General features: G+C 38.2%; 1 protein-coding gene across 31 annotated transcripts in view; it reads left to right on the plus strand.

Annotated features, from left to right (window-relative positions):
• The window catches only part of RBFOX1 (RNA binding fox-1 homolog 1), a 1,213,941-nt gene that overhangs the window by 829,437 nt on the left and 358,799 nt on the right, over positions 1 to 25,705 (plus strand). For 10 of the 31 annotated variants that reach the window (XM_054080122.1, XM_054080129.1, XM_054080151.1 and 7 more), the window contains one exon: positions 15,106 to 15,147. The exons of the other annotated variants lie outside the window; for them this stretch is intronic. In XM_054080122.1, the coding sequence (XP_053936097.1) occupies positions 15,106 to 15,147 (42 nt within the window). The remainder of the gene's footprint in view (positions 1 to 15,105; positions 15,148 to 25,705) is intronic. 31 annotated transcript variants of the gene reach the window in all.

Consider the following 25,705-nt stretch of genomic DNA (forward strand, 5'->3'; position numbering starts at 1 on the left):
TACCTTTGAGGCAGATTGTTGACTGGTGTTCCAACTTTTTTGATTTTGAACAGCAGAATTACTCTCATGTTGAAACTTGAATTCTTAGGCATTATGTCATATATTTATGGGATTTCTGTGCTTGTTACTCCTGTTATGGGATGTCCTTAGAACTAAATATTGGTGGTGAAGGTACCTTTTTTTTGCTGGCGTGGTGTATCATAATACTGTATTGCTATGCATTTGAATAATAATAATAATCTTAATAATATTAATAACTTTAATAATAATAAGGCTGCATTTCACTGGTGCAGTGACAGACTTTCAGCTCTTTGAGATTTGTACAGTAAACACTAGGAAATCATAAAGCATTGTCAACAATAATGTATAATATTTTAAAAGTTCGGTATTCTTTTTTTCCATTGAATTGAAGTCACACATATGGCATTTCTCAAATGACCCAGATGTGGGCTTCTGAAACATCTAAGTGACCTAGTGTGTAGACCCATAAATTGAGTTCACTGGGGTACATCAGTAACGATAAAGTCGCTAAATGTACGGGGAACGGTCTATACTGCTTTTCAAAGTGCACGTTGAGAGTGCTCGTTAAGGAAGAAAAGATGAAACTTCAGACACCACTAGTACAAAGCTTAAAATCATTCCGGTTCCACTACAACATAGCGTTTTCTATTCCACATAAAATCAGTTTAGTTCGTGTGACAAGTGACAGGATGCGAACAGTTCATCTGGCCAAACATTTAATCGTTTCAGGAAGATTTAATCTGTGGTATCCTGATCAAAGTTGGTGTTTCCTAGTTAATAAGAGCTGACTGCCGAAGCTGAGTAGGAAAGGGAATTTCTAGCATGTCTGGCAAAGTACTGTTCACGGGTTCCTCGTTGCTTCTCAACAACAGAGAAAAAATAGGTTTTGTAACTTAGTTATTGGACACTACAAGGAGCAAAATGCATTGAAAATGAACTGATTTTATTTTTAGAAAATAATTCCAGACATCAAAGAGAGAAACTTTATATAACTGGGTAATGAAGAAGAGTTCCTTTCCTGTTCTCTGGGCCTAAGGCATTCCACATTTCTGAAGCTGGAACATGGTACAGCCAAAATCTGTGAAATGTTTGAATTGGTGAACTTATTTTTTTCTTAGAAATAAGAGATTATAGAGACTTCTTTTATAATTGGTTCAGAGCTATCAAATAAAACCAAGTAACGCTCATCCTCTTTCCTCGCTCTGCCTGACCTACTCTGAAATGCCAAATTTGTCTGTCTTCTCATGGAGGTGATATTTAGGTAATGATAACAAAGCTATTTAAAATGCAGAAGAACTCATTCCTTCATCTATTTCATGTTTCACTCAATCCATTTTCCATTATCATGCTTATGGATGTGGATTTCCAACCCCAGCCCTGTTTTGCTCATGTTTTTTACTTGTTTGAGAATAATCTTTTATTTTTTCTATTTTTGTTTCTTTTTTTCCCCCTTTAAAGACAGATGGTGGGAACACTGTTCTCTCTAAATAAAAAACAAAACAGCTGGTAAAGGTCCAAGTTGAGATTAGACTGGCAGTACATGTCTGTTTGCAGTGTTGCAAAATCTACCTTAATTTTTCAGAGGAGTTGGTGTGTGAGCAAAGTATATAGTTGTCTTCCCATTAACTGTAATAATAAAAGAAGAAAAAAAATCACAAATAAACTAAAATTATGGTATGCTATAGATTCGGTACCTTTCCATCATGGCTTGCATATTTAAATGCAGACTTGACTTAAGAAAAAATTACTGCAGTCTAATAACTATAAAATACAAAGCAAAAATAAAATCTATGTTGGACCAAATCTTAGAATGCAAACCACACACAGACACACTATGAAATATGGTGTAATAGTGCTTAGTCAGTAGATTCAGCTCTAGAAATCAAACAGAACTGAGAATAACTATTAAAAATATGCAGGAAATTAAAAAAAATCTATTTAATAGTTGCCTGCAAATTATTGTTCTCGTAAGGTCAGGTTATTTTTTATTCCTGTTGGGTAAAAAAGAATTCCTCCTGTTGATATATATCTGACTTGGACAGATGAGAGATGGTTGTTTCATTTTTTTTCTTTCTTTGCTATGTTCATAGTCACAAGTCTCCAGGCTACTAAATGAATTAGTGTTTCAGGAATCAAGTGAAAGGCTTTGGAAAAAAGCTTAAGACATCTCCATGATGTATTTTAAGTCTGACTCTTTTTTTTTTTTCTTAACTATAAATTGCTGTGTAGTCATTTTAACAAATCGTTGAGCCTTCTAGAATGCAAAGCCTACACTGAGCAGTAAATATATTTCTCTTGCTAGTCTGTATCCACAGCCAGTCTTACTTGTGCACAGTTGTGAAGGTCAGATTCTAGAAGGAGGTCACCTTTTTCTTTTTTCACGAGGGGACTTAACGTTTGTTAAGAAGCAGACAGTGGTTCAGTGAGAGCCAAGAGTAAGGAAAAGGAGGGGAGAAAAAAAAGTGGAAAATTCTAATGTTTCCAACTAGCTTTTGTCTTTGTTTAGAATGAAAAGGGATGAAACCCTTTAAAAAGAAATGGAGAGAGCATTGTTGGTTGTTCCTGAGCCACGGCGTCTCTTACTTGGGGTCTCCAGCTGGAGCACGCTGGCAGCGGTGCTCGGCAGCTGCTGCTTCTGGGAGCCTTAGTTGGGTACCTGGATTGCATGGAAGGCTCCCGGAAGACTTACCCCAAACAGTGTCTGAGTGACTGAGGGAGAGGGGAATGAGCTCACAGAATGCTGTCGTGGTGGTATGGAGCTGAGCGCTTCCTGCAGTGTTCTCCGTTGTTGTTAATCTGGCAAATCTAATGGATGGGCATCTGTCCATAACCAGCTAGGTGTGCAGCAATACCTTTTTAGTTGCCTATCTGAAATAAGAATTTGTTTTGGCTCTTTCTGGACCTTTGCAGATTGTGACCAAAGCCTCTTGTATGTTGCCTGATTTCCTTTTCCTCTACTGCTTGGTGTTAGGAAGTAGCATGCTGTTTCCCTTTTGTGTGGTTCTCTTCAAGTTCTTTGTAGGCTTTCAGGACTGTCCATGGTTTTCCTAAACTGCAGAAATTCAGAGACCTTCCTGCCATTCAAGAGACGCAAGGCAAAGGCTCTATATTTACTAGAGTTGCTGAGCTCCTGCAGAATTTACTACTTCATGTAACGGGTGTTAGATACCAGATATGCTGTGGTATAGACTTGTTTACGCATGATTTGCATTACAGCGTGATTGAGCCTGAGTAAGAATTCTTAAGCAAAAGTATCTTTTCTCAATGGAAATTAATTATTATTTCTAATGGCTTATGCCTGCTTGAGGCACATTAGAAATTTTTATGCAAGTATTAAGAGACAACCCCGTCTCTGGATACGCATAACGGAGACGCGGGAGGCCTGAATTCAAGTCTCAAGGCACAATTAGAAATCAAAACAATTGCTATGATACACTGAAAAACTCAACAAATAACCTAATGCAGAGAAGCATTCTCTCTCCTTTTAATTGCCGCTTATCCTGTCTCAGTAAGTGAGGTAATTGATGTTTTACCCTCAAAATTGATCTCAGTTTCAGGTAGTTAGCAGACTAGAACAGCTTTTATATCATAACACTAAAAATCAATTCATCTCATAAACTAATCCCAGGCTTGAAAATTTGCTAAGCCTGAAGAATACTTTGCTTAAAAATAATGAGTTTGTTTGGATCTAGAGTCCACTGGACTAAGTGATGATTAATGTGATTTAACCACATGGAGCAGCATGACACTATTCCTGCTTTTTTAAGTTTTCCCATTCTCATTTCCCCACAAAACCATCCACCTCAGAGCTTTCAGGAACTCCAGTTTATTTCTCCATCATACTTTGTTTAGTCCCCCTTTAAGTCAGTTAAGTCTGTCCTGTTAAGATAGTAATTGTGCAGTATCATAGCAGGATGGCCAAGAAGGGGGTGGTTTTCAGTCTGAAACTCTTGACTCAACACCTCTTTGGTGCTATGCGTCCTCTTGCAGTTGTGGAACTTACCTCAGGGCTTTGGTTTTCTTTGCTTCTTGACAGTACATGCAAATAGCATTTTTGGAGGTAGAAGGGAGGAAAAGACAAAAATCAGCAGACCAAAGTGACTGAGTAATTTTGCATATTCATCTCATTGCAAATAATAAAATAAGCTTTACAAAATCTGTTCAGGTGTGAAAGAAGCAAAGAATTGTTACAAACATCGGAAACAAAGTGGATGAAAAATAGTGAGGTAAATGACGACTTGCTTGAGGCGGTAGCTGTGTTGTATTGAATACACACACTGTGCCACCACACTTTGAGCTTTACTCGCATGCAAATAAGGATGAATTGTACTTTTTTAAACGGTGCACTCTAATTATTATCTTAATTGTCTGTATTATTACACGATGCTGGAATTAGTTTTTAATATAGTTGATATATACTGTGCTGCAATGAAAACAGATGCAGGTATAGATGGGAGAGATGCTTTCTTCTGCCTCTCGCTCTCCATCTCCCTTAGCTATAGAGCTATACATAGATATACCTAAGAAAACTTGTAGATGGAACTTTTTGTCCTTGACTTTCAATTTGAGTTAAGATGCGGCAGAAAAGTGAAGATATGCATAGCTATATGAAGAAGAAAAGAGGGGTTTTTTTATTGTAAAAAAAGAGACGATATTTAGATCTTTCATGTATGTGTAGTAAAAGATTTCTGTCTGTCTTGTGAACTGTGACCTGAAACGCCATCAGATCAGTTGACCTCATGGTAGCTCATCACGAAGTTTTTCGGAGGTGTTGGGAGCAGCACTTCCATGCACGAGGAGCGTATGCAATGCATCATTAAAATTGTTTCAAAAGGTATAGGTACAATAGAATTTTGAAGCTACAGTTTCAAGCTTGTTATCATGGAGGTCATTGAAGAACGTGACATTTAGTTTGCAAAATGAGCGTGGGTGTGCATGCATGTGCACACACATACACAAGTTTAAATGTTTCCTTCTACTTTTCTATTTTTAGGACACTAAGGCCGTTACTGTGGTCTCATTAAAAGGTGAAAGAAAATGTTTAACTGCCGGCTGCACCTGATTTTTGCCAATGATTGTTCATGTTCTTAACGGAAAAGCAAAGAGCATTTTAAATGAGACTTACTTGTTCAAGGTAACCTTACCACTTCTGAGTGAGAAGAATATACTGTCCTAATGGATGCTCTTATATGACAATCTCTAAATGTCGTTCATTATTAAGTGTCAAGCTTTCTTTAGGAAAGCTTTAGAAATTCTTGGGAGAAATGTTTCATTGCAGCAAGCTGTAGCGCTGCCACTAAAAATATATTGCTAATTAAAGTTTATTGACATTCTTTGTAATGTGTTCTTCGAGCAAGTAAAAGCACTGAATAGTTATTGAATGTGAGGCACTGCATCTTCTATAGTTAGTTAAGCTGTTTAGGAGAGGAGATTAAGGTACTATGTCCTTCCTTTCCCCGCGTAGTTATTGGATTTGAGTTTTGTGTGGAATAAAACACTTTGCTCTCAGGATGCCAATGCTGCGGACTGAAAGAAAATTTGGTTTGGCCCCTCACTTTTTCAGTTATTCGCCATGGACAAATCGGGAGGTAAGTTAAATATTTCCAAGGCCTAAAAGATGCATCTCCCCAAGAAGAAAGACAATTTTGATTATTCAGAAAACAATTCCTTCAAGGGGCAGTTCCTAAGTTGAGCGAAGGTATCCAGAGTTCCTTCTGCTGTGTGTGAATGTGGACACCGAAGTGTGGAATCATACCTCTGTAGAGTTGCCGTTGTGGGAACTTCTCATCAGTAACAGACTTGCACACGTTTAGCCTCATGATTGTTTCAGAACAATAGCATCTATGTTTCTAACTTACCAAGCTGTGTGGTCCGTGCTGGCGGGAGAGGAAGCATTGAGATGAGATGAATGAGATGGCATTTCTGGTTTTTTGAGTACGTGGAATGCTGCAGATCCAGGGTTCCCCGAAGCACTGTAGTTGCTGTGCTGGCTGACACTGTGTGCTCCCACAGCAGAGCGAAAGCAGGGCACCAGAGGGGATGCTGGCCCAGGGTGGCGGGTGCAGGGTTTACAGGGCTGCTGTTTATCCAGAGGAGCAGGCAGGCAACGATCACAAATTGTAGAGTACATCCCAAAGGCAGAACTTAAAGACTTCTGGAAAAACTCCTAATTTGGAGCAGTCTGCAGATATGTATCATCCCATTGAGAGGAAACCTGGCAAGCTTTTTTTTTTTTTTTTTTTAATTTCTCCTGTTAGTGGCATCTTCCGAGGCTAAATACAGCCAGTGTGATTGTGCAGCAACTCATGCCGACTTGGGTATAATTTACTGGTGTATTTTGTTCTCAATGCTGCCGTGTTTGGCTCTGCAATTATCTTGGGGTCTTTTTAGAATCATAGAATAGTTTGGATTGGAAGGGACCTTAAAGATCATTGTGTTCCAACCCCCCTGGACACCTCCCACTGGCTCAGGCTGCCCAAGGCCCATCCAACCTGGCCTTGAACACCTCCAGGGATGGGGCAGCCAACTTCCCTGGGCAACCTGTGCCAGGGCCTCCCCACTCTCATGGGGGAGAAATTCCTCATTACATCAAGCCTAAATCTGCTGCTCTCCAGTTTATACCCATTCCTCCTCATCCTATCACCATAAGGCTTTATGAGCAGCCCCTCTCCAGCTTTCCTGTAGCCCCTTCATGTACTGGAAGGTCACTCTAAGGTCTTCTAGGAGCCTTCTATTCTTGAGGCTGAACAACCCCAACTCTCTCAGCCTGTCCTTGTATGGAAGGTTCTCCAGCCCCTCTGATCATCTCTGTAGACTCCTCTGCACCCGTTCCAACAGTTTTTCTTTTAAATGCATATTGAAACATAATCAACTGTTCATTGATAATTCATTCTAATAACGCAAACAATAGACAGTAAAAAACATTACCTATTTTTTTTTTTTTTTACATTACTGTTTATAACTGTAGAATAGGTCGGATTGGAAGAGAACTTTGAAGGTCATCAAGGCCAAATTGAAATCTGTGATTTCTTACGGACATGACAACTTGGAAATGTGTTGCAAATGTTTACGTTGATCTTTAGGTGGAGGCAGGAGGAATGTTTGCACTGTCTTGAAACATCTCTGAAGTACTCTGAACCACGGTGAATCTATTATCATTTTTGCTAGTGCAAGGAACCGGGGTTATTCTTCAGATGGTTGCCAGAAGACTTTAACCCTTCTTTACATCTCTAAATCTGAAATGACTTGTTTCACTAGTGTTTCTCTGCAATTCTGTTGCTGTAAGAAGGAACAAAGTAGTGCCTTTGGTGTGTAAGAGTTACAGTACAAACCAGAAACAAAAGAAGTGTCATTACATATTGCGCTAGTATGAACAGCTTCAAGAAGTGATTATTTTGTGGCTCTAAGAGACAAACATTCTGCCTATAGCTTCACTGAGTAACAGTGTCAGAGTTGTAAAAAGTTGTGGTAAAAGTTCCTCACGACATGTTTAGTCTTACAGGTCTTTAAATATCTGCCTTGCAGTTTCTTCTGACTCGAGCTACTTGTGCTTTCAGAAACGATCAGGGGACTTGTTTAGTGGGAGAGGGGGTCCCCTTGTCCTGTCCTCTGTCACTGGGGAGAAGAGCCCAGCTCCCTCCTCTCCACAACCTCCTTTCAGGCAGTTGTGGAGAGCATAAGGTCTCCCCTCAGCCTCCTTGACCCCAAACAACCCCAGCTCTCTCAGCCGCTCCTCGTCAGACGTTCTCCAGCCCCCTCACCAGCTTCATTGCTCTTCTCTGGACACGCTCCAGAGCCTCAACATCCTTCTTGGAGTGAGGGGCCAGAGCTGGACATGGGATTCAAGTTGCGAATGTTTAAACTTCTAATGATTTCCTATTTTATCTTCAGATTAATAAAATAAGTTTTCCAGATAAATTTACTGATGATTGATTTATTAAATTTATACTGCAGGAGGAGATGATGTTTTGGATCATTTAGTATAAATTAAACTCTTTGTGTATCACTTTGTAACACTCTAAAGACTATTTTTTTAATTAAAAAAAGAGTAACTCTGAGAAAGGGGACAAATATAAGTTTGAATGTCCGTCAGTTCATTGGCTTCTTGCTTACCTGGCAATATCTTGTTTCTCAGACCGGTTCTTTCTATAATGGCCTCTTCAGCCAATAATGTGGATCTGCCAGATAAAAGCCACGCTTTGGGGTTTTTTTTGTAATTTGTCAAGCATCGGTGACTGAATGAATTTGACTTATTTTTATCAGCACACAAGCACAGCAAGTAACCTTCCAGATGTCTGCTGATAACACATAGGCAATGTCTATAGTAGCAATTTGTAACATAACTAGCTTTGGTAATTGTCTGAAAATCCATGCCTGTCACCAGTGATATCCTTATTGTCACTCTTGTATTCCTTCCTCTTACTTCAAGTGCCTTTCTGAGTTGTTATCAGCAATTAGTATAACTGGCACTTTAACAGACTAGTATTAATTTTCTGTTCACAATATAGGGAGCTATTCTATGTAAAATGGAGGTTTTATTTAAATGCTCTCTTAATTTCATTATATATTCTTGCCCTATAGTTTTTGGTCATTGTCTCTCTCAATCATCTTTATTTAGAAAAACCAAACCTATTATGCAGCATATCAGATTTTTTTACATTCTTTATCTTCATGTAATGCTGACCATTTTTGGAATTCATCCCAAAAGCTGCTGGTGGTACTTAATGCTCAGATGTAATTTTATGTATCATATTTCTTTATTCTAGGTTTACAGTAGCTTCAGTTTATCATTTATTCTGTATTCATGCTATTATCTACATTAACTTTTTTTTTTAATGGATACAGGTTTTAGAGAAAGAGACTTGAGATCTATTTTCCAGAATTTACAAGTTTTTACAGGAGTAAGTGCTTGTAATAGGAACATGCTTATGAAACAAAAATTATTTATGTAGCTCGGTCTGGTAGCGTTTGCATTCCATGGTAACGTGCTTTCAATTCAATGGTGGCTGTTGCTTTAACATCACAGTGTTTTTAATTACATTTTTCATAGTGTCCATTTATTCTTTTTAGTGCAGTGCCTTGGCCTTCTGATTATTCCTTATAATATTTACTGTGTTATGCAGGAGAATTAAATAAAATGCACTATAACCACTCTTTTAGATATAGAAGGAGTTTATATTTGAATATTAAGTATAGGTCAAGTTTCTCATGGGGTTGTTCCATGCGGAATTTAATACATGCATAACATGCATCCCGGATTTAATTTTGAGGCTTCACCACAGAAGTGTTTTTTCTAGAACGGCATCTACAAAGTAGTTTCCAGTTTGAATGCATCGCTGCCATAATGTTCAAGGGTTGTAGATGCGAAATCAACATAAACAAGCATTTGTCTGCTGAGTGCTTTTCCCAAGGACATACCTTGGATTTCGGGTTCCTGCTCTGGGTGCGCAGCTAAGGCTTTTTTTGGGGGGGAAAAAAACCCCAAACCACAAACAATCAACATTTAAAACAAACAAAGAAATAGAATTCCCCAAACCAAACCAAACCAAAACAAACATCAACCCAACAACCCCCCAAAACTGCATTTGCAAGGTAGCAGTGTTGGACAAGCCGTACTGATAATAACACATATCTTAGCCACGAGCCGAGACAAGGTGACCATTGGGCTTTGGAGTCTCTCACTTCATTTTGCACAAGGAAGTAATTGCCTACAAACTGCTTTAATATATCAGGGTTTTTTTTTACAGCATTTCTATTTCATTTTTGGAATCTTCTAATTTTTTTCTCTTAAAATTATCCTCTTTAGAATATTTTGCTAATTTGTGGGTAACAAAAATCAGAAGGAGAAAGCCTATAAAACCATAGATTTTTTTTTTTATTATTATTATTTTTTTATGGAAGATGAGATGCCCCCACTTGCATTTACAGCTTTACAAGGATTATAGCACTGGACTCTTTTTTTTCTTCTTTTATTTTTTTTTTTAATGGAAATGCTTAATCTGAGCTCAATGGGCCGTAATAATTGCCTGTTTCTTCCAGTAGAAATAAACCCACTTGTATGTGACACTTGAAACCTTAACTCTGCTTAGTATTAGGCACAGAACTGTAGACAGTTCTTCACCCAAATGTATTTATGACAGCAGCGCTAGTCGATATACGATACCAAGCCAAGGGCATTGGAGAATAAATCAGTCCCTCTAGCTACCGCTATAGCACAATAACTGATGGTTGTAATAAAACCCCATGAAATTAAAATTCCGTGCATGCAAACACACATACCTAGCCAAGAGAAACCCAAAGCCCTCCGTTCTGGAAGAATTTGCATATGCATAGTCCTAGGCGCTCTAAAATCACCACCAAAGGCTCTGAAAACTCCAGTTCCAGTTCAAATCATCCTATATGTTTGCGTAGTTACTGCTATTTTTAATGATTCTTCTGTGGTTGAGCACCTCCGGCTCCACTCGGTGCCTCTGGGAGCTGTTGGCATGGACGGTGTTTCTTCATTTGTGTTTTGGGTTCTCAGTACTGAGAAACCATTTAAAACTAATGCACAACATTATTTATACATTTATGTACAAGCCCGGACTCTCCACATGTTAAATAACTTGAAACATCATTTCTTCTGAATTCTGTAGGGCAGTGGGATAATGAAAACTAAGGTCATAACAGGGTGTAAGGGAAGTGACTGTTTCCATGTGAAATGCACCAGTGTATGATGTATGCTCTTGTGTAGAACGGCTTTTTGACTGCAACACAGCTTTTTTGTGCAGTGTGACTTTTACAATTAGATGAATATCTAATAAAAGAAAACTCTGATAGGTGGGTTTTGCAAGTAGTACGAAATAGTATGGATTGTCTCATAGTATCTATTGAAATCCAACCAGCGTGACTGTGACGGAGTAGTCTATGGTTTTATTTCACCTATTTAATCTATGTATTAATGAGGAGAAATAAGAGACCTTAATCGGATAAATAAGCAGTTAGCAATTGTGAAGTTGCATTCTGGTAAAAGCATTGTGACTGTGGTCAGTGCCAAGTCTTTCGCATCTGACTCTCCACAGTTCATTTGTAGGTATTGACTGTAAACTATCCTTTCCTAATGAAAACAGGCGTATTATTACAGTTCAGGTAATCATATTTGCCTTGGCCTTTTTAAGGTGGAAGGAGGACAAAAGTGTTGGATGGCTTTTCCCACAACTCCTGTTGAAGTAGGCGTATTAAGCTGTGCAGAACATCCTGGATAAATAATTCCAGTGTGACTGCTTACTGGAAACAGAATGGCTTTATACAAACCTTTTTCAAAACACAGGCTAAGTCCATTTACTGCGAATGCTTGTTTATGGTAAAATAGATGAAATATAAAAGACTTCATCTGTTCATACGCTGTCTTTCACCTGCTGGGACTGTGCTCCATTTTAAATGACCTCTCAATCCTGAAAGTATTTTGTATTTGTAAATGCGAAACAAATACTTGGGAATGTTGTACTGTAGCAAAAATGGTTTTGCTTTTCCAGTTTAAGCAGAGTGTTTGTGAATAACCCTGTCACCATCATGTTGTTCTCTTCCCCCACCACATAAACCTTCTCTTCAAAATGACGCTTAGAAACTTGGAATAAAAAAAACCTCCCTAGATGGCCTGTTGATAGTCCTTACCAACCCGAGTTATACCATTGCATCTATAGATGGATCCTATTTTCGATGTGTTTCAGTTTCTTCAGATCTAGGGTTTGCATGCCCTTGTGAAGAGTGGATGACTGATAAAAACATTTAGAAGATCTCGAGTCTCCCACGTGCTGCCGTTATTTAAAGGAAACTAAACATACTTCCCTGTTGTATTCGTGTTCAAGAATCCCCTGGAGAATGGCACCAGCAGGTTGCACAGTATTTCCAAAGAGTCTTTTGTCGTTTAAAATGATGGCACCTGACAGCATGTGTGTCGTATAAGACTGTTGTCATATAGGAAGACCTAGTATTTTTTTTCGTTGATGAAATCCTTTAGAGGATCAATATTTTAGGCATTCTTCCACTAAACTCTACTATGTGAGAGCCTGACATAATGACACTCAACATATTGACCAGGTTCTTTGTGCAGTCTCAAACTGAAAGAAATACATAATTTATTGCATATGGTTCAATCTGAAGACATAAAAAAATAAATTTAGGGTTGAGAAGCACAGTATTTAAAACTGCAGGATGTGCACAAGGTTCGCTTCTAAGCTCTCTTGATCATTAATTAATTATGTTTGGCTTCCAGTTTTTCTCGTTTATCTGTACAGGTTTACATATTGCAAATGCATTATTTATGTTTTCCCTTAAGTGCTTAGTACTGCCAGGATGCTTCTTTTAAAGTGGCACAGATAGCAAAAAAGTCAAAATGAGAGAGCAAATTTGGCACTGGTCAGCTGCACAGAAAGCCGCTTGAGCCCAATTGAGCCTTTCCCACTTGTGTTTTAATAAGCTTGAACTTGATAAGTAGATAGAAAGACAGACAGATAGATGGTGCCTTTGTTTAAACTACGGCAAATAATTTTCCATTAAGGTAAGTCTGATTTGTTTCATTTTTTTCTTTGTAATCCCATCCTAATAATGCGTTATCACTGAACCTTACTGTTGTTGTTCTGGAAAGCTGGTGTGAAGGGTGGTGCCGGAGCTGTTGGCGTGGAAGCTCACTCTACGAGGGAAGCCATCACTGACATGGATTTTGTTATTGCAGCTAAAACATACGGTTTGCAATTAACCATTTGCTGAGCTTGGAACAAAGGAAATTGCCACCATTGGTGTGTCCTGTGAATCGCTCCTGTTGTCTTCCTTTATTCCATTTAGTAAAGAGAGCACTGTGGATGTGGTGGTAGATGGAGTCAAAACATAGTTGAAAATACAACTCTCGCATTCACGTGAAAACTGGGGTTTTTTTAAATAAATGGATATTTTTGTTCTACTTGTTTTGCTGGCAGGTGTGGAGTGGCAGTTGGATGTTAAGACACAGTTGTCCTCTCCTGACTCGTACGTCTTTGTTCTTATCAACTCTTTGCCCCTGGATTGCATTATTGAAGAAATACTGGAATACAGGAATGCCCTGAGAAATACTGGAATTAATGGTAGAGGTTGAGCGTTTCTTCTAGAAAAATAGCTGGTACCTCTAGGACAAAATTGTAGAAAGTAGGACTGGCAGCTTTATCCAAAGAAGTTGACTGGTGAAATATTAGAAAGACAAATCATTCTGGATCTTGTTCAGTTTGCTAAGTGGAGATCATGTGCTGTTAGTTTGGCAAATTACTTTCTTCATTTCTTTGTGCACCCATTTATCTAGGAGAAAACCCACCATACTGATATTAGTCTTGCGTTGTGGCTGCCCAGGACAAAAACTGAATAAAGTGATAGTAGTATTGTTATATGTACAGAATACAAACGGTCAAAGAGCTGGTAACTTTAGATGCTTATAATTTTAAACTTTTTTGTTTTAACGTGTGTAAGACCATTGTCTAAAAGCACAACGGTTCATTTTTCAAAAAAAAAAAAAAAGTATTATTTGAAAATTGGGCTTAAAGTCTCTGGCGTGGAAGCGTACACAGAAAAAAAAAATCTAAGTAATAATAGTAAAAAAACTCCAAACCAATTAATCAAATAAACCCAAACTCACTTCAAACTTCTTTCTATATTTTTTTAAACAACATAAATAGACCAATTAATCAAATAAACCCAATTAATCAAATAAACCCAAACTCACTTCAAACTTCTTTCTATATTTTTTTAAACAACATAAATAGACACGTCTAGAGCAGATTCGGATCTGAAATTAACTTATGTAAGTGCACTTATAAAGCTGATAATGTTAATACTGAAGTAATTTATAAATGAAAGCATGAGCTTCAAAAAATGGGATCGTTGGTCTACCAGAGATCAATATTTTAGTTGTATTTAGTTTTACACTTTAAGGGAAGATTGTAAATAGCCCTTTACTGATTCTATTACCTTTTTTTCCTGCTGGAGAACTTTAAGAAATGTAACAGAAGAGCATTTGTTGCAGCTAGATTTGTATTTTTGCACAGAGAGGTTTTATTGTAAAACTTCTGCTCTCTCTATATAGAAGGTTTTTACTCATTTATTAGGATTCATTTTTCTCTGTTGAAAAATGGGCTGGCGGCTTTGTCCTTTTGTAGATAACCTAACTTTCCCTGAGAAGTTCCCCTTTTCATCATCACATCAAGTATTCTAAAACCACTTCATTTGACAAAAAGAAACCCAACCCAACAAAAAAACCTCTCGCCACGGGTTGGACATCTGAGCGCAGCTTTGAAAGTTGTGTTCAAGAGGTCCTGTTGGCAGGATTGGGTTAGAAAGCCAAGATGCTAGAAAGCGAACTAGAAACTGAATGCTTCAGCGCTGCTCTTCAGTTTCTTCAGCTCTGCCCAGAGAAGCCTCTTTCTTTTTGGCAGAGTGGTGACTTCACCAATTGTGGTGCCATTGACTGATGACTCACATCTGTTCTTACTTGTTAGTGAGGTCCTGGTCAGCTCTCATACACTGAGAGTGTTTCTTGTAAACTTGGCAGAACATAAAGACATCAGGATAGGAAAAAAAAAATATGCATTGCAATCAAGTAGTCTTCAGAGTTCTTTTTATACCAGATGAGAACTGGAAGTTGTCATAGGAATGTGTTGTACCCCTTCCTGAAGCTTCTGTGGTTTTATTTCTAAGGTGGTCTGTGAATATATCCTGGTAACTTAGCAGCAGGATTTTCAGAAATATAACACAGACTTGTGATAAAACAGAAAAAGGGTTCTTCCTGAAGTGAACTGCCAATGAGATCTTTAAAATCTCAAAAATACTTTGGTGTAACACTTCAGACTTGTGAGTTCTGGTGTTTATTTCCTTTTGACCTTTGTAACTTTACTATAGTAAGTGAAAAAATATTTTTTTTGCAGCAAAGATTCTATCTAGGTCCGCAATACAATATTGTGTTTAGACTCATGAGTGTGTGCAATATTTATTTGTGTAGAATATGTAGACCTAGCAGCTTTGTTGTGGCAAGAATGCTATGCTTTCAAAGTTGTTGTTTTTGTTTTTTCTTTTTTCCTCTTGTAGAGCTCAAAGCAACAGATGAGTTGTGAAAGAGAACAACTAAGGGTAAGTGCCATGATATGCAAAACATTCTGTTTCTTTACAACGTAAGCAGAATCTAGTTTGTGCTATTAATAGGTGGATTACTTTGAGGAACGTTTTTAGCTCATTTGTTGCTTGTTGGTAAATACTGTACACGTTTCAATATAGAACAGTTCCAGTAGATAAAGATTTTTTTCCTACCATAATCTAGTGAGATTTGGCAGTCAATATGTCTTTTGGGGAGCTCTCGATGCTCAGTGTGCTCTTCCTATGCTCCACAGGAAGATTTAGTAGCAGTAAAGATCACTGTTTCTCAGGCTATTCTCTACCAGATTATTTCAAACAAGAAGATATTATCCTTTGGATTCTTTTTATAGTATGTGTGCTTTCAGAAAGAAATCATCCTAAGAATGCGAGGGAACTAGCAGAAAGGGTCCAAGTATTCTAATGTCCATATCAGTTGTGTACGATCTGTAAATGCGATGGAGTTCCTGAACCCGGGTCACTGACCTTTGTTTTGCTTTCCCCTGTTCATGTGTTGAGGTGGTAGCATTGAAACAGGTTTTAGTTCGTGCTCCCTTGAGGTACCATGCATGCTAGATGTCTGTGCAGATGCTTTTTCATCACAAGTATTTCCTTGTTCAACTGATTGATTCTAATACTTAATAGACCACATTTGTTGATACCACATGATGGGTAATTTCTTGAATTCCTGTGTGGAACTAGAGAGGGAGAGGCAGGTCTGAAGGAAGTGGGAGTTTATGCAATAAAAGTATAACTGGAAATAGGAAAAGCAGTGTGTAGTTTGTTTTTTTTCTTTAAGTTGTGCAGTGTTCTTAAACATTTATACGTTCATTAGCTTAATTTCATCAACTTATCTAGGTGCTTCAGCTGGTCTTCCTATTTACAGTAGGATTTTTGGTAAGCAAGTTATGCAGAAATGATGAATCGCATGTTGTCTTTGATTCTTCTCTTGCTGGTATGTGACTGCATTGCTATTGTACTGAAGCTGGAGTGACAAAGCTTTGTTTTACCAGTAGTAATGTCTCAACAGAGCAGCTGTCAAAGTTAAAATATTGCTGTAGCAGCTGAAGGACCATCTTTTCAAGAGGCAGCAGTGCCATGAGAACAAAGTTTTCCTTTGGTTTTATTGTTTTTATTAAGTTTTCTCCTTTGAATGAAGAAAAACATTGTTTCAAAATATAATGGGAGAAGGCCTCCAGCTCTTTGTTCAAGTAAATATTGTGTGATTTTTCTAAGTAGTGGGTAAAATGTGATGCAGCACAACTTTATATATGTAGCTTTCTATTCCAATGTTACACATGTAACAATGAGCTCAGTGCTTGTCATGCCTTTGTGTCATATCAAAATGTGACTTTTCATAATAACTTATGAAAAAAACACATCTCTAACCTGCTCAGATTAGGTGCATCTCCTTCCACTATTGCTATGATGTTCCTGTTACCTGAAATAGTTCTCGGTTTAAACTCTACTCCTAAGGCTGGCATGCAGTGAAAGCAGTACGCAACCCCCTAGAGTTGGAGCTTGTGGCTCTACTGCAAGAAGTATAACCCCCAAGAAGTCCCACACGGACATGTATGGCAATTACGGTGCGGACCGTGACAGAGCTGTTCCTTTTCCCAGCCTGGTCTTCTAATGCGCAAACCTTTACCAGTGTCCGGAATCTATTCTAGTTTACAACAGCTCATACGCTGTGACAACAGTTCACAGTAAAATCTCAACATCCCGTGTTTCAGTCGAGTTGGGTTCTGGCACCTTTGACCATCGTAGGTCCTGCAGTGAATGGGCCCCCACTGCCGGGCTCTGCACCTTCAACACTCTCGGGGAGTAACTTGACCATTCTGTCATTTTTATGTTGGCTCTCTAACTGAGCAGAGCTCTTAAATAAATGCTTAATTGGCGAAGTTAGAGTTTTCAGGCCTGCAAGATTTTCTTTTGGAGTTTGTGACCTACCATGAGTACTTGGCTATGAGGCAGTCTCTTCACAACAACATAGTTTCATCTCACCTAGAAAAATTAAAACATAACAAGAGAACAGGATTAAAACAACAAAATGCCAACATCCATTTGTTAAACTGAGTTAAAACTAGATTATATTACTAGATGATAACAGAATAATAAAAAAAACATGCTACGTCCGACCTTCCGTGCTGTCTAAGGTGACACTGTGTCTTCCAATTGCCTTTTCTGATTCCCTAGCCATTGTTTACTCTACGTATCCTAAAGAAGTTTCAGAAGAAAAGCACTTTAAGAAAAGTTTGTTTAAAGCATAATAGTGCAAATAGTTAGATGATGTGTGGCTGTGGAAAGAAGTCTTGTGGTAATCATTAATTCAGACATTTCTCACCTCTTACCCATTTTGTTAGCTTTCAAATTCTGGATGCAAAGCAGAGACTTACTGTTCTGCAATAAAGCTTTGAGAGTAATGAAACTCTTAGTCATACTAGAGCCTCTGGCCGTTAAACATGGTGTTTACAACAAATGATAATTCTCATAATTGGGGAAGTCTGTATAATTTTCACTCTTTTCTACTCAAGCTTTGAAGAAGACAGGGACCCCCAGTTTGTACCTTACCTTTCCAACCCGGTACAGTTCTCAGCTGGGCATTAATGTTCATTCCTGAACTATTTAGACGAGAATTCATACAGAAAGCTATGGGAATATTATTTCTGGCACGTGTTCGAGTTCAAACAGACTTTGAAACATGAATGATACAGGTTATTTAAGGCTGTGAAGAAAATCAAGATACCAGCCCTAGGCAGAAATAAGTTGTAGTACATAAAGCTATAAAAAACATAGTGATGGGTTCAGAATTCTGCCTGCTGTTCCCTTACTCTTTCGACTTTAACCTGGGGTTTTAATTTTTTATCATAACGTAAGGACATTAGCTTATAGGCTAACCTAAACCTTGGCAAGCTTTACCCAACCTTCCTTACAAATAAGAAAATATTATTTTGCATTATCAACTCAACGTAATTGTTCAAAGCGGACTTCTGTATCTGTATTTGTATGTGTGAGTTTTGCTACATAAGCTATTACTTCGGGTCCTTACACAGCAACGCTTGATGAGCTTTCCAAGTTGGGCATAGAGTGGTTTTAAACTCTAATGTTCGGAGGGTTTATAAACGTTCCTGTGAATACCAATGAGGTCTAATGGTAAATGGTGTGATTAACTTCCTCGATCTGAAATTTTAAGTGACCTAGTTGTTGCTCCAATTAACAGCTTCATTCACATGTACTTATTATCAAGATGCATTATATGCAGCCAGAGTTCTTTCTCTGGTCTGAAATATGGGAAGGGCAGAGTCTTACCATCATATTGTATTTAATATCGACTTATATATTTTATTGTACTCTAATTTTCGAGGAGACAAAATGGAGTTTTGCGTTCAGTATCTTCTATTTGTCTTGTCTTTTATATGGTAAATGAAATAAGCTGTGGCTTGCAGCCAAAAATGTATTAAAGTTATGCCAGGTGGAGGGAAAACAAAAGCAAATGCATTTTTGTCCAGCATAATTTTAAAGCAACTATAATCCTGCAATATTTGGCTTTCTTTTTGGTTTTGTTCAGTGCATTAATTCATCAGGCTCTAAAATGCTTGGCTGTGTAGATGGGGGGTTTGGGAAACTTTTTACAGAATGTTTTTGGAGCTCCTCGTTGTGTATTAGCTTCTCCAGTGATCTAGGCATAATCCACTGATAAATTGGGTGGGGCTGATGGGGGAGGAGGATGAGATAACTGGAGAGAGGTAGAGAATCAGAGTGGAAGTGATTTGTGAAGTAAATGTTATTTTTGAGCATTTTCAGAAAATTACTACGGTGATAGGATAGCAGAGCTCATGTGGTTGGTGGCCAAAGTACCCGGGCTTTCGATCTTTGCCTTTCCCACACTGGGATGGGGAAAAGGAAAGATCTATGAGCTTGTTTCATGAATCGGTGATATCTCGTTACCAGAAAGCAACACAATAGTTGATAGTGTTGCTGCAAAACTGGGCAGCTAGTTCTGACCATTAAAAATTTCACTGTTTTACTTTTCCTTCTGAAAATCTCTTGGTATGCCTTGGCAACATATGTACATTTTCTCTGGAAGAGTAATCCGGAGCTGCCTCTCCCTTATTATATACCTCTCCCTTAAAGGAAAAATGGTTAAAAGGAGAAAAAGCCAGGATACACCAGTAAACTTGGATCAATCCAATATGTGTTGGCTATACGTGTCTCTTTATTAAGAATTCACATAGCTTATGCTGCATTTGCCGTGCTAGACAAGGGGCTTAAAAAGATCTTTCTTGAACTTCTGAAGTTACTCTTGCAGTGAGCTGTATGCGCCATTATCCCCGTAGGTGTACAGTGAACGTACAGGTAGGGGAGATTAATAAGAAGGCATTGGGTTTTTCATTCCTGGTCTGTGTTACGCATAGACATGGAATGCAATTAATCTCCCTCGCCATCTTCCAGTCGACATCGGCAGTGCTTCCTTAAGGAGTAATTGGCAGCATAGCTGGGGGGGGGGGGGGGGGGAAGTAGAACTAAGATCTAAAGAAGAAAAGGATTGTAAGTAGTCTAGCAAACTTCTTGTCTTTTGAAGGAGGGCAATTATAGGAATGTGATTTTGTTTAAATTTTCATCGAGCTTGAAATTAAATTGTGCAAATAAGACAACGAAAGAAATGCAGTAAACCTCAGTTTCAGTCTTGGTGGCAGTTCTTGCGTGCTTTAGAATCCCTCCTAAGTATAGTAACTTTCTGAAGATAACACTGCCTCCAACCTGTTGTTTAATAACCTTAGTAATTGTTTTAAAAAGTACCAATGGTATTGCAAATTGCTGTGGTTGGTGTTGAAAAAGACATTGCCTCTTACCGTGAGGATGTTGTCACCCTCACAGCTATTCTGTTCTGTTCTGTTCTGCAGCAAGATCCCAGGTTGCCCTGAAAGCCAAGCCTTTCTGTGTTCTACGGAAATGGTTTTCTTAGTATCCCAAGGAACAGTATATCATTTCCAGGAAAAAAAGGTGGAGAAATAAAAATAAGCTACACTAAGCAAACAAAACCCATGTTTTTATCAGTCTGACATTAATATTGAGTCATCTTGAGGTTTTGGACTCGAGCAGGGAGCTCTTCTCATTGAAAGACAAAGGGAGTTAAGTACAGAATTGAAATAAATACCTTTAGTTCTACTAATTTTTCTCTTCTTCACAAAACCTTGCAGCAAAAATTTCTTTAGAATAAAACTATGTTAGCCAGCAGTTTCAGGCTTTTCACTGTGTTTTCAGAAGCTGTTAGGACAGTACGAGCAGAAAACCAACATCCCTGCTTACATCCATCTTTCTGATGTGTTCCTAATGTACCCTAATGAAGGGCAGTCCTGGACAACAGAACCTCTGCAGGGGTCTCATCCGCTTGGAAACTGGTATATGTAAACATTACAGCCTGAATTGTGTTTTCTGGCTTTTAGACTGAAATAAACTCCCACAACATGCTGCTGTGCTAAGAACAGGTGTACGAATTGCTGAGAATCCCACCTCTTCACAGTCTTGGGAAACTGCTGCCTTGCTGTAGGAAAAAAACGATTTAAAAAAAATAAAATAAAAAAAGAAAAGGTAGACATAATCTGTCATTGTTACTTATATTTGGGATTTATTTTGCTTTTCTTTGCCCTATTCATTTAATTGGGGTGAAAATACTTCTGCAAAGGTAAATAGGCATACGCAAGCTGAGAAATTATTGCTGAGTTGCTAGTTTTAACTACTTCATATTGTAAAGTACTTTTTTAATGTTTAAGTGCAGTTGACAAAACCCTACATAGTAGGTAGAGAAAATAGGATTGTACATAAATTGTAAGTATGGATGAAAACACAAACTGTATGCTAGTTGTACCTGGAGAAAAAAACTCAGTCCTACTGTTTATTTATAAAACCTTAATAATCTCCCTAAAAAGCAGACGGATTTTTTCTTAATGTATTTAATCTGTATCAAGTATGGAAAAGTTTGTTTGTCGAGTTACACTGGCAGAGCAAGACTTGACAATCATGTCAATACCTATGGACTTCCCAGAGGAAAAGAGGAAAAGATATTCCAAGTCATACTAAAAATTAAAAGCAGAAATAACAACAGGGAGGAACTGATGATGAAATCCTTGCACATCACCATCGTAATATCCCCAGTCTCTGTCACTGCAGTGGGGTCACTCCCTCGCTCTATGTATTGACTGCGTGCCTGAGAAAGATCTTGTGTTTTAGATGCCACAGACTTCCAAGAGGTGAAAGACCAATTACAAGGTCCTGCTCCTGGCTTGGGAAAATCACCAATCTCAGCACAGACTGGGGGGAAAATTTGATTTTGAGAGCTGGAAGAAACAATAAGTGGGTATTTTTATATTTGTAGCATTTGTACCTAGAAGATTCAGTTTATAAACCGGGAAGTTGAGAAAGGTGAAAATGCTTTGCTGATTTGTTACATCTTTGTTGTTTCTCAATCCTGGGAGAAGCTGACCTTGACTTAGGAATGTTTTGCTGTTCCCCCCACATGTGTTTGCTGTTGCGTGTTTGAAGCTTTGATCACCTCTGTTATCTTTAAAGACAGCATGGCTTAGACAAGGAGAGGGAGATATAAAAACCAAGTGCAGCATGTCACGGGAATTTGTCATGCTGCACAAATATTGGAAATTTAAGCCCTTACATAAAGGGTTGGCTAAGATGTATTCCAGATATGCAACCAAGTGCCATGTGGACTATTATTCCATAGGTAATGGGCAAAAATACAGGTGTGCTCTCTATGCTTATAGGTTCTCTCTATGCTCTTCTCCCAAGTGACAGGGGACAGGACAAGAGGGAATGGCCTGAAGCTCTGCCAGGGGAGGTTCAGGTTGGATATCAGAAAAAAATTCTTCACCGAAAGAGTCATTGGGCACTGGCAGAGGCTGCCCAGGGAGGGGGTTGAGTCACCTTCCCTGGAGGTGTTTAAGGAACGGGTGGATGAAGTGCTGAGGGACATGGTTTAAGGGAGTGTTAGGAATGGTTGGACTCGATGATCCAATGGGTCCTTTCCAACCTTGTGATTCTGTGATTCATTGAGGCAATCTATGGTATTTCTGTTTCATACAGTACTTGTCTCTTCCTTTGGATTCTTAAGATCTCTTTGAGTACAATACTGGAAGGGAAAAAGTAGCCTTCATCTCAAGGTCGCTTTCTTACTTGAGAGCAGTTGCCCTCCGAAGAGCACATAATTAATAGTTTTATTACCTTGATTTAGTGATTTCCTTTGGTTCATCTTTTCCTTACATACTATAGATTACTTCATATGATATCAGCTCATTTCTCCTTTTCTCCCCCCATTCTCTAAACTACTGCTTTCTGCAACTGTTTTCGCTATTGTTAAAAATCATTTATATAACACCATAAGTTAGAAGCACTTTACGAGCCCAGAGTAAGGTTCCACCTTTGCCCCAAGTAGTTTATGGTTCAGTTACATCCTTGATTTCTTGTGTAGTTTTTTTACCTAACACAACGGTCTGGAAATTTCAAGGTAGATTGCATTAATCTTCTGTTTTATTCCTACAATTTTTCATGATCAAATGATGGCAATCGCAACTGTATCCCTCTGTTTATATGATGTAGATAACTAATCATTTGTTTGCTTCTTAGCATGAGGGTATTGTAAGCACTGCTGCTTACTGATAATTCCGGGCATTTTTGTGCATATACCATTTGCAAGTAAAAGCTGCAGATGCTGGAAAGAAAATTCAGGCTTCTGATCATATAGCTCTGACAACTTCTATGCTACACCCCTCTGTTCTTTTTTCTTGATACTGTAACTGAGGTTTTCATTTTTTCCCTAATGAAAACTCTCAGGAATTTTCACGTGAAGTTGTCGCAGCGCCCAGCCCGAGTAAAAACCCAACAGCACGTTCTGTAATGATGCCTTTGAAAAGCTAGTTTATAATTTTGAATTTAACTCATTTGCTAGGCTCCCCGCTCAAGGATGTCTTATACCTGGTCCACTGTTCTGCTTCCCCTAAAATGGAGTTTTAAAATCTAAGTGTAGTTGCCATGTAACTTGAAAAATAATGAAAAAAAGGTTTTGATATTTGCCTGCAAATTAGTAGTCCAAAATACAGGAAAGGAGTGTTACTGTAATTACTTACTATTCTTCCTTCAATTTTAAATTTTGATTTAAAATAAAAAACAAACAAACAACCAAACAATCCCAAAGCCCGTAAATTTAGGAAAGATTATAAACTTGCCAACTTAATTTGCCCTAAGCCCTTGACATGGCCGGATCTTGGGTGCTGGTCATCTTCTCAGCCATGTGGTTAGATGGAAATGTGGGGTTCACTGTAGGATTGTGGGGGTTTCTTTCATTTACAATGATCTTGTATCCAGAGCATCTATTTTACAGGGAGAGATAGGAAAATATTTTCTATGTTCATCAGTCATTAAATATAATGAAGTTTTTCTAAACTCGTATGTATCCATCCTTTATAATTCTTTCACATGTTCACATGAGAGCAGTCATTGTGTATTGACAAAGCCGTGCAGTTCTTTCTGTTTTGAAAATAGTCAACGATGCTTATTATGTAGTTTTCAGATCTAATCGCTGCAAAAAGAGGAGTAGTTTCTGCGCTCTCTTCAGTTCATTACAATTATGATGCCTCTGACTGACCCGAAGTAATTAAAAAAATGTTTTCTCACCAATTTCTTGTTTTGTAAAGAGACTTATGCTAAATAAGATATAATGTGATAGGGTTATATTTAACTATCAGAAAGACTTTTACCATTGTAGAAGGCTGTGACTTGCATGATGGAAATTATAAAGTGATAGGGAAAACATTGGCTTCTGTTTTTATTCATAGAAATAGGGTTTGAACTTTCTATAATAAGTGTGTGCTCCTTTTAGGGTGGATAAGCAAAATCTATAAAAATCACCAAAGATAACCTACTTGACTTTAATGTAATAAACCCACTCCCCTGTGTTTCTTCTGAGATCTTAGACTTCAAGCTTATCTGTTTTTGCTGGTTTTTTTTCATTCCCACTTTACTCTCCAGCAAGTGTAGCTACATATAATGGAAAGTTATTATATAGACCAGAAATGATTCATGTAAATGAAACCAGAGGTGACAGGAAAGGGCCGTAGTGTTCATGAATCAGTGAACAGCACTCAGCTCAAAAGGCTGTTAAGAATCATTAGAAGTAAATTCTACTAAAATGCTCCTGTGACAAATTCTTCATTGCATTAGTGAGATCTTCACCACCTCTCAGCTGCTGCTTTGTGCTCCTGATGGCGCTGGGCAGTGTTCTTCAGCAGACACACACTTGAAGGACTGAGGAGAGAAAAATTAAACCATATGGAAATTTTGGGGAGAAAGGTGAAGTGAAAAGAGGTCTCTTTCCACAGCCTCCAGTAACTGTGGGGAATGAGAAACTAACTGTGACCGAAGGGCAGTGAAAACAGAGGCATCTGAAAACCTTAAAATTGGTCACCAGAGTTCTTTTCAGAGCCTTGCAAGCGAAACCTCGGTAAACGACCGGAGTAACACAGCAGTGTAGACTGAGGTGCATTTAAAATCCAATAATTCATGCTTGAAATTCTAGAAGGAAAAGTTTCTCCATCTTGTTAACACCTCTGTAATTACTTATTTCAAAACTTGTATCCGTGATGATTGCTGTAGTCAGTCAAGTTCTCATCCAAAATGTTTGAGAATTTTAAAAAGCCCTGTTAATAAATAAATTTATGCATTGATAGCTGTAATTTGTACAATGCTGTTAAGCAGTCACACGCTGTTCTTCTGCATACTCGTATTCAGAAGGTGAAAGGTAGATGGTGCATATAGTCAGAGGTGTTAAAGATCTCACCCAGATACAGCCGCGCTGGCGGCTGTGAGCAGAAAGCTGCTTTGTTAGTCATCAGGCTCCCAGAAGACCTTCCAGGAAGGACCAGTTGGAATCATTATAAATACAACTGATCTGAAAACAGAATTTAATTTCCATTCTGTACCCTTTTTGGGTATTCTCAGGGTAGCGTTGGTGATTCTGAAGAATCACAGAACCATGGAACCGCCCAGGTTGGAAGGGACATTCAAAGGTCATCTGGTCCGACCTTTAGAAAAGGCTGAAAGAAAAAAAAAAAATATCTCATTTTTCAATATATTTAATGAAACAGTATTTCCACATTCGATTCAGAATCATCCAAGAATTATTTTGAAAGCATTGGAAAATGCTGAAATTATTAAAAAGAGAAAAAAAAAAAAAGCAACTGTAATCATCCTATAATTAGCATGGCAATATCACATGGAGAAAACTCAGTTAAAACAAACAGTTTTTACATTATTACAAATTTGCAAAAGCAGATTTTTTTTGAGTTTTTTTGTTGTGGGTTTTTTTTTTTTTTCTAAATTCCACCCGAATGCTTGGCACGTTCCTGCATCATTTATTTTGCTCTCTTGCTGAAACTAAAGCGCAGTACTGATGCATTGCTCTGCCCTTCCAATAGTGCTTTGTGTGATCCACTCAGTCAGTTCTATGGCTCAGCCTTTTGCTGGCGTAGGTTAGTGCTGGAGGCACAGGGAG

This window comes from Cuculus canorus, chromosome 15, assembly GCF_017976375.1.
Source record: "Cuculus canorus isolate bCucCan1 chromosome 15, bCucCan1.pri, whole genome shotgun sequence".
Taxonomy (NCBI): domain Eukaryota; kingdom Metazoa; phylum Chordata; class Aves; order Cuculiformes; family Cuculidae; genus Cuculus; species Cuculus canorus.